The 12,514-nt window shown below is 50.6% G+C and overlaps 1 protein-coding gene across 2 annotated transcripts in view; it reads right to left on the reverse strand.

The window, feature by feature from the left end:
* Positions 1 to 12,514, reverse strand: part of WNT5B (Wnt family member 5B) — a 99,292-nt gene that overhangs the window by 10,815 nt on the left and 75,963 nt on the right. For both annotated transcript variants that reach the window (XM_048828701.2, XM_048828711.2), the window contains exons 2-3: positions 9,148 to 9,296; positions 8,152 to 8,399 (exon numbers count right to left, since the gene is read on the reverse strand). In XM_048828701.2, coding sequence (XP_048684658.1) covers positions 8,152 to 8,399; positions 9,148 to 9,296 — 397 coding nt within the window. The remainder of the gene's footprint in view (positions 1 to 8,151; positions 8,400 to 9,147; positions 9,297 to 12,514) is intronic.

Genomic DNA, 12,514 nt, shown 5'->3' on the forward strand with positions numbered 1-12,514 from the left:
AGGTCTGGTCTACACCTAAAACTTAGTTCACCCTAGCTACATTGCTCAGGGATGTGAAAAATTCACGCCGAGAGACATAGGCTATGTCTACACTGCTCTCTCCTGCCAGCAAAATAAAACCACCTCTAAGGAAAGGCAGTAGCTTTGTCAACGGGAGAGCATCTCCCACTGACAAAGTGCTGTCCACACCGGGACTTTTTCTTATCAAAACTTTTGTTGGTATGGGGTGTGTTTTTTTCACACCCCTGACTGACAAAAGTTTTAATGACAAAAGTGCAATCTAGACCCAGCCTTAGCTAAGTCCACCTAAGAACTAGTGTAGACACCACTAGGTGGATGGAAAAATTATTTCATTGACCTAACTACAGTCTCTTAAGGAGGTGGAGTTACTACAGCGATGGAAAAACCCCTTCCATCACTATAGCAAGTGTCTACACTATGGCACTACGATTGTAGTTCTTATAGTGAGATATACCCTGAGAGTATCACCAAAAATGGATATTTTAAGAATACATTGTAAATCATGCGTCAGGCCTCCTCCGCAGGACTGAGCTGGTGCTTTGGGTGTCCTCTTTTTCCAATTTGCACATCCTGAGAAACTGTCATTATTAGCAACTTATCACCAGTTTACAGAGTAGCAACTTATCACCAGTTTAGTGGTTAACAATCCAAGACAAAGGCAGCACTGTGAGGGGTACCACCCTCGCATAGAGTGGTTTGTTGGGGAAATTTTCTAGTGAAATGCAAACAAGGAGAGGACATACCATATAAAGAGAACTCCCATGAAACCCAGTGGTACAGTCATCTGTGACATTTTCTGGGGGACTATGGGAGAGTAGGAATGATTCACAGAATCACTTTTTCTTATGGCAAAGTGAGATGTGCTATTATGTCTGGCTTTTGTTTTTCTACTTAGTTCAACATAGCATGTCAACTGCTGTTATTGCATTGATTTCCTTGTTTCAGAAGGAGAGGAGGAATAGCTACTAACCTGTGAAATAACCTGTGAAAGAGGTCCACCCTCCATCAGATAAGTATTTGTATGAATGTATAGCAGCCGTGCTGCAGCATATTTATGCCACAATGAACGTGTGCTGTGTGCAGCATCCACGCTGTAATGTATCTGAGTTAAGCCTTATCCATACTGGTATAGTTAAAGTGGTACAACCCCTGTTAGTGTGGACGCAGTTATACTAGTATAAAAATGCTTATACAAGTGGAGTGAGAGAAAGTGGGCGAGGTAATATCTTTTATTGGACCAACTTCTGTTGGTGAAAGAGACACGCTTTTGAGCTACACAGAGCTCTTCTTCAGGTCTCTCTAATAACCTGGGACCAGCATGGCTACAACAACACTGCAATATATAGTAGCCGTGTCGGTCTCAGAATATTAGAGAGACAAGGTGGGTGAGGTAATATCTTGTATACGACCAACTTCTGTTGGTGAAAGAGACAAGTTTTCAAACTTACACAGAATTGAAGAAGAGCTCTGTGTAAGCGCCAACACTTGTTGGTCCACTAAAACATATTACCTCACACACCTCGTCTCTCTAATATACAGGTATAGTTCATTCCTATACAGAGAGGGGAATAAGCTACACTGATATAAGGCACTTTTATATCAGTTATAATTATATCCACACTAGGGGTTTTACCAGGTACAGTGAAAGCTGTTTCTTCCAGCATTTCACCAACCAGAAAGCTCTATAAACTGGCATTTCTGATCTTCATTGAAATTCCAGTTTATAGTCCAGCTGGCGCGAGATCAGCAGTGGATTGGGGTGCAGGAGGGAGTGTGGAGCGCGAGCTCTGGAAAGGAGTTTGGGTGTGGGAGGGGGCTCGGGGCAGCGGGGTTGGGGCACACAGTGCCGGATCCAGGGGGCACTCACCTCGGGCGGCTCCCCACAAGCAGAGACCTGTCCTGGCTGCTCCTAGGAGGAGGCACAGCAGGCGGCCCTGCATGCTGCCCCTGTCCTGCCCTGAGAACTAGCTCCACAGCTCCCATTGGCTGGGAACTGCGGCCAACCCCTAGGAGCGGCTGGGACAGGTCAGCGCTTGCGGGGAGCTGCCCGAGGTGAGTGCCCCTTGGATCTGGGATCCCGCGCCCCAACCCGCTGCCCCGAGCCCCCTCCTAGAACCCACACACCACAGCCTCTCCCGCATCCCAGCCCCACACCCCCTCCCACATGCAAATTCACTCCCTCTTAGTTAACCAGCATTTTTCACTTACCCACACCCCCTATTCCCCCAACATGCTGGATAAAACAGCTTTTACTGTATAACTATATCCGTAAAAAAAAAAAAATCACACCTCTAACTAACATAATTATACTGGTACAAAATCTGTAGACCAGGCTTTACAGCATGTTCAGCTGAGGAGTCTGACAGCACCAGTGCCCTGGGCACACCTACCTGATGTATATTTAAGAACCATGTCCTGAAAGTATAAAGTAGACATAAACCTAAATTGCAAAATTCAAATCTGGATTTCAAACCAATTGAAGTTTGGGGGTGCTTGGACCTACAGTTTTGGTACACCCAAAATCAGTCATGAAGTTGCGATCAGGTTTAGACCAGAGTTATCTCTAGTACAAAGCAAATATGTAGATCTTTCTATCAAGGTTTTTGTAAGGTGCGGCACAGTGGTATCTGAACACATGTAGGTGCATTGATATCACCCCTTTCAAGTGCCCTTCATTACAATGGCTATCCCTCATTTCAGACCCAAATTTACTCCTGTTCCACACAGACATGGAGTCATGTCACATGTTTAATAAGTTATTTTCATTAAAAGTGAGCAAACATGAACAGAGGTTACAGAAAATGTTATTTGGACTAATGCAATAAATCCCACAGCATTTGAAGCCTCCTGTTTTTATATCTCCCATTCTCCATCTGCATGCCAAGGCCACCTAAGAACTGTGATTGTCTATGCAGCATTTGCTCTATGTTCTGTTCCCAGGTTCTCTCTGCTTCCCCAAGTGTTTAAGGTCTGTCTTCTGAGTAACATTAGCAAATGGAGTGCTCCAGAATCTTCTCTGTGGACTCTACTGCCCTCCAGTGTCCACGGCACAATCAAAGCGGTGGGAATAAACCAGGGGGATATTGGGATGTGATAAGACAGGCTGCAGGCATCAATTGTGAAAATGCTAACTTGAGCTTTAGACTCTCCTTTCTGGACTCAAAGGTGAGCCAATCCCAGCAACTCTTTTCAAGGGGATTGCCTGGAAAGGAAGGAGAGGCAGACCTGAACTTGGTGGAAGAGTGAGGCAAAAAAGATAATGAGAGCTGGTTAAAAAGTGTATTTCTAAATTTTTATGATGAAAAAGTGTCGTTTTTTTATTGCAGAAAATGTTTGTTTTTCTTACATTTTCCAATTTTGACAATTACTATAACAAATATTAAATATTAAAATTATTTTGGTTTTTCCCTTTCTCTCCCTTTCACCCCTTTTTCCTTTTCTCCCCCTTTCCTTTTTCCATGTCACCACTGAAAAGAAAGGCGGGGAGAAAGGAAGGAAAACCAACTCAAAACTCAGACATTTTTCATGGAACATATCATTTTTCAACCAGCTCTAGAAATTACAGGGCTAAACTGGATAACTTGGGACAGCCCAGTCAGGAGAGAATGACTGGATTGGGGTGGGAACAGAATATGGTTTCCTCTCAGAAGATACTCCCAGTAGAAAATTCTTTACATTACATTATACGTTTCTTTATCCTCCCCTTTAAGAAATACAGCCTGAGGAATGTATGAAATCTCTATTACAGTGCATGGACCAATTTCTGAAGGGTAATTTCTGTACCTCAGTGATCAGACATTGCTCTTTGCCAGACCAGAGACTAGACTAGACCAAAACCTGTAACAATGCTCAAAGAAACACAGTCACTTAGAAAAACAAATATAACTCAACCAGTTAAAGTGCTACACATCCCTGAACAAAATCTGCATGCTAGCAGACTGCCTTACCACTGTAAAATATACAAAACTAAGGCAGACTTACTAAACATAGACCAAAGCTAAGCCTATACTACCACTTATGTTGGCAAAACTTATGTTGCTTAGAGGTGTGAGTGACATAAATTATGTCACCCTCCTGAGTGACATAAATTATGCTGGCATAAGTAGTAGTGTGCACAGTGCTATGTCGGAGGGAGGTTCTCCTGCCAACATAGCTACCGCTGCTTGTTGGGGATGGATTAATTATGTCAAGGGCAGAGTGGCTATATAAGATATCTTACAGCACCACAGCTGCATCAGTACAGCTGCGCTGATGTAAGCTCTCTAGTGTAGACATAGCTCAAGTAAACGTAAACTAGGGCCTACCATTCTAAGCTGTGGCCAAACTGTGCTTGGTGTTGTCTTACGAGGGTGAGGGGAAAAGCTGTTTTCACATAACAGATGCACTTCTTGGATTTTGGTGCTTATGGGCAGCCCCCAGCATAACCTAGAGCAGTGCGTGAGGCGTCTTTAATTTATGCCCTGATTGCTGGCTGACAGACCAGAACTGTTGGAGCACTCTGGCCAGACCCTCATTCTCCCCCTACTTATCCCTTCTCCTCTCCCCAGACTTTGGGCTTGCTACAATTACATTTTATAGCGCCCTAACTTGCTGGCTCAGGGTGTGAGAAATCACCCCCCTGAGTGCAGCAAGTCAGAGCGCTTTAAAGCGCTAGTGTAAACTGGCTCCGAGCACTGGGGGCCGTGCTCCCAGCGCTCGGAGCTAGTCCCCTCGTGGAGGTGGGTTACCAGGAGCGCTGGGAGAGCTCTCTCCCAGCGCTCGCGCACGACCGCACTCACACTTCAAAGCGCTGCCGCGGGAGCACTCCCACGACAGCGCTTTGAAGTTTCCAGTGTAGCCATGCCCTCTGACATGCTCTGTGCCACCACTGCGGATATTCCCCAGTGAGGAAATTCTTCTGGTTTCCAGCTTCTTTATGCCACGGGAACAGCATAAAGGAACCAGGCTGCAAAACAGAATTGAAGCCTACAGGTTACAAATGGGATAAAAGCACAGTACAAACTCGGAGAAGAATGACTTTACACCAACATGCTACAGAAGAGATTGAAATGGCTTGATTTCTACCCCAGTATCAAAAACATATTTCCTCAAATTATTGGAAATTACAGAAGACATTTAATAAAAAAATAAATTCAGAAGAACTGTGCCTGAGCCTAGGAGAAAAGAGGCAGCAGCAATAATGTCACCCGGTGTAGCAGCTTGTCACTGACAAAGGGCAAATCCACACTCCCTCTTAAGTCGATCTAACTTACCTAGCTCTGGGGTGTGAAAAAGACACACACACACACACACACCCTGAGCAATGCAAGTTACAGCACCCTAAGTGCTGACCACACCAGTGCTATGTCAGGAGGAAATGCTCTCCCACCAACATAGTTTCCACCTCTGTGAGAGGTGGAGTAATTATGCCAACAGGAGCGCGCTCTCCCCTCGGCATAGAGCGTCTTCACCAGACATGCTCCAGCCACACAGCTGCATTAGTGCAACTATGCTAATGTAAGTGTACTGTAGCGTAGACCTGACCTCAGTAATAGACAATAATGATGAATTATCATAAAACTCATGACACTGTGAAGCCCAGTCCTGTGCAAGAGAGACCTCAGATTTATAGATCTGTAAATTTGTGCAACACCTACATCACTTTTCTTGCCATTCTAGAGTTTTCAGTTTGTATCTGAGTGTGCTCCCTCGTGAGAATATACTTCCCATTGAACCAGGAACGAGGTACAGAAGGGACGGGTTCAAATATCTGTATTAGAAGTTAAGTTTTTAAATGGTGGACACATCACAAACTATGTCCTCACCAGCCACCACCCCACACACACCGCTAGACACACATGCACACCACCACACATAAACACACCCTCTCTACCACAGACACCCACCACCACCCATACCATAACTACCAGAAACATCTATACCAATATTGGCATCAGACACCCAGCACCACACACACCATAGACATCAGAGACACCTACCATCACACCCACACAGGCCACCACTGTTTTACCACCAAAACCAAAGAGTGGGCAAAGTTACCAAGATCATTGTAATTGAAAGGGTGGAGAGAGGGCCTTTCTCTGTTTCTACCCCTTCTCCATTATCCATTTTGGCTCCTTCTCCCCAGTAACCCCCACCCTCCCTGTGTCCTCTATTCATCCCTTGACCCCCTTTTCCTTCACCTCCGGCCCTTGCTTCCCTTTCATTCACTCTGATTACCCACCCTGGTTTGGACTTGTCTCTTAACTCATGGACAAGACTGTGATGGATGGAGAAGTACTGAAGGGGAAGGGAATCTGTCTCTACATGGGACACTTTCCGAGCCTTTGTTCCTGTGGAATTGCTGTAACTTCTTCTGGGAGCCAAAATTTACCCCAGGCTTTGGATCTAGCTGAGCAATGCCCACCAAGGGCCCATACAAACTAAGGGGTGCGGCGGGGGGGTAGTTCCTGTTATTGTCTTACAGAGCTCCATCCTCAAATGCGTCCCTTCATGGTGGATTCACTTTTCACTCTTTGGAGGGCAGATGTTAATGTTTTAGGTTCCTGTCCCTCCACCTGTCCTGTTTCCCACCCAGTGACTCAAGAACATAAGAACGGCCATACTGGGTCAGACCAATGGTCCATCTAGCCCAGTCTTCTGACAGTGGCCAGTGCCAGGTGCTTCAGAGGTAATGACCAAAACAGGAAAATTATTGAGTGATCCATGCCCATCCCTTGTCATCCAGTCCCTGCTTCTGGGAGTTGGAGATTTAGGGACACCTGGAGCATGCAGTTGTCACCCTGACCATCTTGGCTAATAGCTATTGATGGCCCTGTCCTCCATGAATTTGTCATCTCTCTCTCTGTCTCTAGCTACACCAGATATACTTTGGACCTTGGCAACATCCCCTCACTCGGTGTGGGAGGCTGAAAGTATGAGTCAGGGAGGGGGAATCAGAAGGGCTGTGTCCGGAAGAGGCAGGGGAATGCGACAGGGATGGACGGCGAGAGAGAATCCGCCCGGGCTTGACAGGGTTGGCGATCTGCAGGCTCAGCGACAGTGACCAACCCTCCAGCGCGGTGTCCGACCTGAGTCTGTAAACGCAAAGCTCCGCTAGCAGCCCCTGCGCTCTGCAGCCGCGGGTCGGAGCCTGCTGCTCCCAGGGCCTGCTTCAGAGCAGAGACACACGGGCTGCTCTCGGCGGCAGGGAGAAGCTAAAGCTGCATTTATTGCTCCCCCTGCCGCGTCCAAGGGAGCCTAGCTAGCAATCTCCTCTCCCGTGGGTGCTGAAGGCCGAGGATTCACGCCATGCCCCATTAACTGGTATCCCTGAGCCCATAATTCGGGGGGGGGGGGGTTAGTGCTGCCTGGGTCATTCAATAGTAAATAATTGGCGGTGGCGGTGGGGGTGGGAAGCGTCCTGACTAAAGGGGCGGGATGGTGGGGGGTGGCCTACGACCATTCACACCTTCTCTTTATTGTCCCGGCGGTCGGACACATCAAACTGAGCCCGGATTTCTCAGTGCCTTGCCATGGGAGGATTGCATTTCAAAAGGAGCGGGGACAATGTCGCCGGTCACACCTCGATTCAAGAGCGGCAATGGCCCGTCAATGCGCCTCTTACCGCCGGCGGGGTAGGAATTGTCCCAACCTCCCTCCCAGGTAAACAAGGGCCCCCACGCCAGGGAGTCCCCCTCTCCCCGCTTTGCAGGGCTGCGCCCCCTGTAACCGGGGGGCTCTGGAGAGGTTAACCTGGATCGGCGGGTACTGCTTTTGTCTTCGTCCCTCGCCACCCCCTCAATCAATAAACACAATCCAAAACCTCCCCCCAACTAAACCCCAGCTCCGCATTAAGGCGTGCAATGGGCTAGGGGAGGCCCTCAAGGCCGGTGCCCCCGGCCAAGCGCAGACAGAGAGAGGTGGCCTTGCCGGACGTGACGGGTTATGCGCTCCCTGCTCAGCGCATCGCAGGAAACCAGATCACTTCGTTCAGTGGGGGTTTCGAGCCTGCGCTAACGGGCGGCCCTGCGTCCAAATGTGTATTTGAACAGATCAGCCTTGATCTGCATCGCCCTGAGTATACGCAACAGCCTCCCAGGCCCCCACTCCCCATCCTCCCTCTGCTGCCACCTCTGACCGGCCCCTTACCTATTTTCATTACCCTGCCAAAGACAGAGACATTGTCCACTGTGCTGCAGTTCCACCTCCTCTGCCGAAACTGGTACTGACACTCCTTGATGGCATTTTTGGCCCCTTCTCCGATGTACACCATGTGTTCCTGGTAGAGCTGGCAGAGTTTCCTCTGGCCTGGGGAGAGCCCGGGGAGCTGGCTGCACACAGGCTGGGCTCCTATAATGTACATCTCAGGTCTCTGAACTGGGTTCATAGCCAAAGACCTGGAACGAGAAAAACATCAAAAAAAAAAAAGAGGGTGGGGGAGAGACAAAAAAATAATCAGCGAGTTCCGATCTCGAAGTGTCTCCACGCCTAAGAGGGCGTCCGTGACAGCACCTTCCTGCCAGCCCAGGGCTGAGGCTGGGGGCAGATCTCTGATAGGGCTCTCCAGGACGCTCATCTTTTCCAAGGCTTTGGCAGGAACAAACACAGCGCGTTTGTAACCTGAGTTAAAACATAGAGAGGCACTCGGGATGGGGAAGGGGGTGGGCTGAGGCTTTGCAAAAAGGAGTGAACCCGTTTCCATGAACTGCCAATAAGCGCTGACTCCAACTCGGGAAATTCTCCTCTGACTAGGAGAGGGGTTTGTCGAGAGTTGGACAATTAATAGGAAACCCTTAACGATCCTTTTCGCATGGGCTTTACCGCAGAGGAGCAATCATCCGAGATCCCTGAAATTCTCTCAAGCAGAATGGGTGGGGAAGGGACGCGTGTTTCTTTCCAAGGTGTGTGTGGGGGGGGGGGTCTGGAGATTTCTTGCAGGTACAGCAAGAAAACCACGAAACCCGTCGATTTCCACTCGAATATGGGCACAAAGCCCCTGGAGCGCGGGGGAAGAGCAGCCCGGACTCCCCTCGCGGGCTGCAAAGTCCCGCTTCCCTACAGAGCCCAGGGGGAGGTCGTGACACTGGAAAATCACCCGCACCCCAAAGGAGGGCAACGAATGGAAAGGCGTGACTGGAGACTCACCACCAGGAATTCGCGTCCGCCAGGAGCTGGGTGCAGCTGCAGAGGAGAGCGAGGGTGAGCAGCAGGCTCGTCCCAGTCATAGTGCGCTTTTCCCGGCTCCGGCGCCCTTGGAAGAGCCCTTGAAGCGACAGTCTCCAAGACAAGGCTCCCTGCAAAACGAAGAGAACCCCCAGAGAGGGGCCTGAGTCCAACGGGCGTGCGGGGATCACATCAGGGTCCTGCTCCGGGGAAGCCGGGCGCCCCCTCCCACTTCTCTCTGCTCCAAAGCTCTCCGAGCGGGACCCCTTGCGCACAGCCGGCCCTGCCTGCAGACCCCTCCCCCGCCCTGCTCCCTTCCCCAGTGACCGGCCGGCAGCACTCAGGGACCTGCAGGGCTTTTATGAGTGTCCATCTGCCTTTGATTGGTCCGCACGCCAGGGTCCCTGGGAATGCACAACACTTCCAGGCTTTGTCAGCTAGTGACACTCGGGGAGGGAAGAGCCCTGCAAAGGGACGGGCAAGGGAGTGTGAGGAGAGAGAACAGGAAGGGACAGCGTGAGCGGGGAGAGGGTGCACTGGAGAGAAGAAAGAGGAGAGGAAAGGAAAGCAGCAGCCCCCCCCGCCCCATGTTTTTTACATAGCTACCGTTACACCCCCACCCCTTCTTTACGTGCTCAGTAGGGTGCAATCCAGCCCTCCCCACCTAGCCAGCCGCCGAGAGATCTTCCAGGAATGAGGACAACTAGGAGAGCCTGCAAAGCAAAGGGCAAAACAGAGCCGCTAATGGGGCTAACGCCGGTGGGAGAAGAGTGGATCATGCAGTCCCCTCTTCATCGGGTCTTTCTCCTCCCTGCCTCAAGCAAGACCCCTCCAGCGGTCGAACAGAAGGCCTGGGGGTTGTAATAACCCCAGAGGGAAAGATCTGGCCTGATGAAGCTCCTTCTGAGACACAGGAGTCACTGGGGCAAAGGGTCTGATCCCAACCCAGGCTGACTGCAAAGGAGCCGGCTGCTGGCTAAACCTCTGTTCCAGAAGTGGATGGGGCAGAGCTCGATCTGACAGTGGAAACCTGCATCCCTTCACCCAGCCCAAACTCACTGACCTTCAGTGTGAAGCTCTGCAGAGAGGGGTCGGGATGGACAGGACAGCACCTAAAGGGCACCCATATCTAAGCTCCCCCCCCCCATCCCAAGGATGCCTCTCCCCTTGACGTTCATATCCTCCAGCGATAATACCCCCATAAATACAGAGTGACAACCCCATGGCACCAGCCATGCAGAAATGCACCCCGGGGGCAATACACCTGGCCCCAGGCACGCAACTGTCTCTTCTTTCTATCGGCCCACCTCATTGAATCCGAGAGTCTCTCCAAGTTACTTAGCCCCAGCCCGAGAGGTGGAGATCTAGAGACAGCCCCCTCCTCACGGTATTTCTTCCTCGGCTCTCTGTTGCTGGGGGAGGGCGCACAAGCAGGTGTGTGGGGTTGGCAGGGGGCAGATCAAAGGGAGAAACTCGCTCCTTCCCCTTTGTCATGCAGAGCCGCTTCGGAAATGATCTGGCCTCTACAGCAGCAAATGAACAGTCGTCGTCGTCCCCCCCCACCTCCCGAAAATAGTCCTCCCCTTCAAAAGGACCCCATATAATACCCCCCAATCCCGTTCCCCCAGGGCAGGAGGTCTGTGAATGCACTGGCTGGAGCAGATAGAGATGGAGCAGAGATAGGGCTGGCACCAGAGCCTAATGACTTTATAGGGGGGAGGAGGGGAGCCGGTCCGGAGAAGAGGAGCGAGAGAACAGCTTCAAAGGCTCCTCTTGTCCAAACATCCTTCGCCATCCCCTGCTCAACCCCACCAGGCAGCTCTGCGGCAAGAATAACCAGACAGATCCTCACCCGCTCCCAGCTCAACGCACTCCCCAGGTAGCCAAGGCAAACACCCCCCCCACACACACACTCCTGTCCGCTCATCGGCCCTGCTCGCCGCTCCCACTGCCCCCCATTCACCCCCCCAACACACTAACAGACCTGCTAACAAATCCCTCTCCCCCTCCGCCATCTCGCATCGGGGAGGAAACCAGCAATCTGGTCACGCCACCCCAGACACCCTCTGCCTCATTCCACACACTGTCTCAGCCAGCTAGCCCGCCCTCCATTCGCGCTTCTCTACCCCTTCCCGGCTTCAGGGGAGGACACCCGCAGGCATCCTCCTCTCCCGGCCTGCCGTCGCTCCAGAGGAGCCCAGGTGGCGGTGGTTCTGCTGCAGTGAGTTTGAAAGGTCAGCCTGCCGCTCCCCTCCAGTGACTGTCAAGTTGTGCCAGAAACATGTACGTTCCAAGCTCTGCCAGTTACCTGCCTTTCATACAGCCTCATAAACACCAGCAGGGCCATTAATCACCAGACTCAGCAGTTCATTCCACCCAAGGGTTTTTGGTGGGGGGTTGAACCCAAATTCCTATCGCCTGCTACGGTGAAGTTGTTGTGTTTGTTTGTACCCGGCTTGGCTTCCTCCACAGTCCAGATGTGTTCTACCTGCAGCTGGTGACCTGTCTCACCTGGCAGGCAGATGTGAGACTGCCAGCGCCAGAATTAGCCCCAGGACAAAAAGGCCTTGTGTGACCTAGATCGCTGAAGAGAGGCAAGCACAGTAGGATCCATGGCTGAAGAAAACAGAACTAGATTATTCACATCTTATACCTCTTCCCTCCTCCTACTTGTGTGTGTTGGAGGGGCTGTGGGTGTGGGGGTGTTTTTCAAGACTGTTTTTGTCAGTGATGGCAGAACAGACAGTTTCTCTTTGCCAGCCTGGGGAGGAAGGAAGTTGTGTGGGGGTGGATGGTTTTTCCATGACAAACGATGAATCTGCACAGAGGTGGTGTGATGTCACCCAAAGGTTTCCAGACAGCCTCAGGTATATGAGCCCGTGTTCCTTAGTGGAGGAGAGACTGCCGATTGTAAGTGAAGCTCCCCCCTTAACAACAGAGACAGGAGGGGAGAACTTTAAAAAAAAGACCGATAAGGAAAAAAACAAGGATTTGTACCATGCTGTAGTAAATAAATGACTCATGCTGGGAAAGGAGTAACTGTCAGTTTACTCACAGCCAGCACTCCCTATAGAGCCCTGTGCTAGAAGAATCTGGGAGTGGAGTAAGCTGTCAGCTTCTCACAAGCCATCCTCTTGATTCTTCCTGATAAGAATGTGGGAATGGAGTAGTATGAACCTCTGTGAATAAGTGTAGGTGTGCGGAGCCATAGAAATCCAAGGCACAACCGTGGAGCTGCTTACCACAGGCTTCATCTGTGACTTTGGGCCTGTGGCTTAATCTTTTGCACAGTAGAACTGTGAGGCTTAACTCATGAAAGTTTGTAAAGTCTTTGAATAGATGTACAAAG

The sequence above is a fragment of the Caretta caretta genome, chromosome 1 (genome assembly GCF_965140235.1).
Source record: "Caretta caretta isolate rCarCar2 chromosome 1, rCarCar1.hap1, whole genome shotgun sequence".
Taxonomy (NCBI): domain Eukaryota; kingdom Metazoa; phylum Chordata; order Testudines; family Cheloniidae; genus Caretta; species Caretta caretta.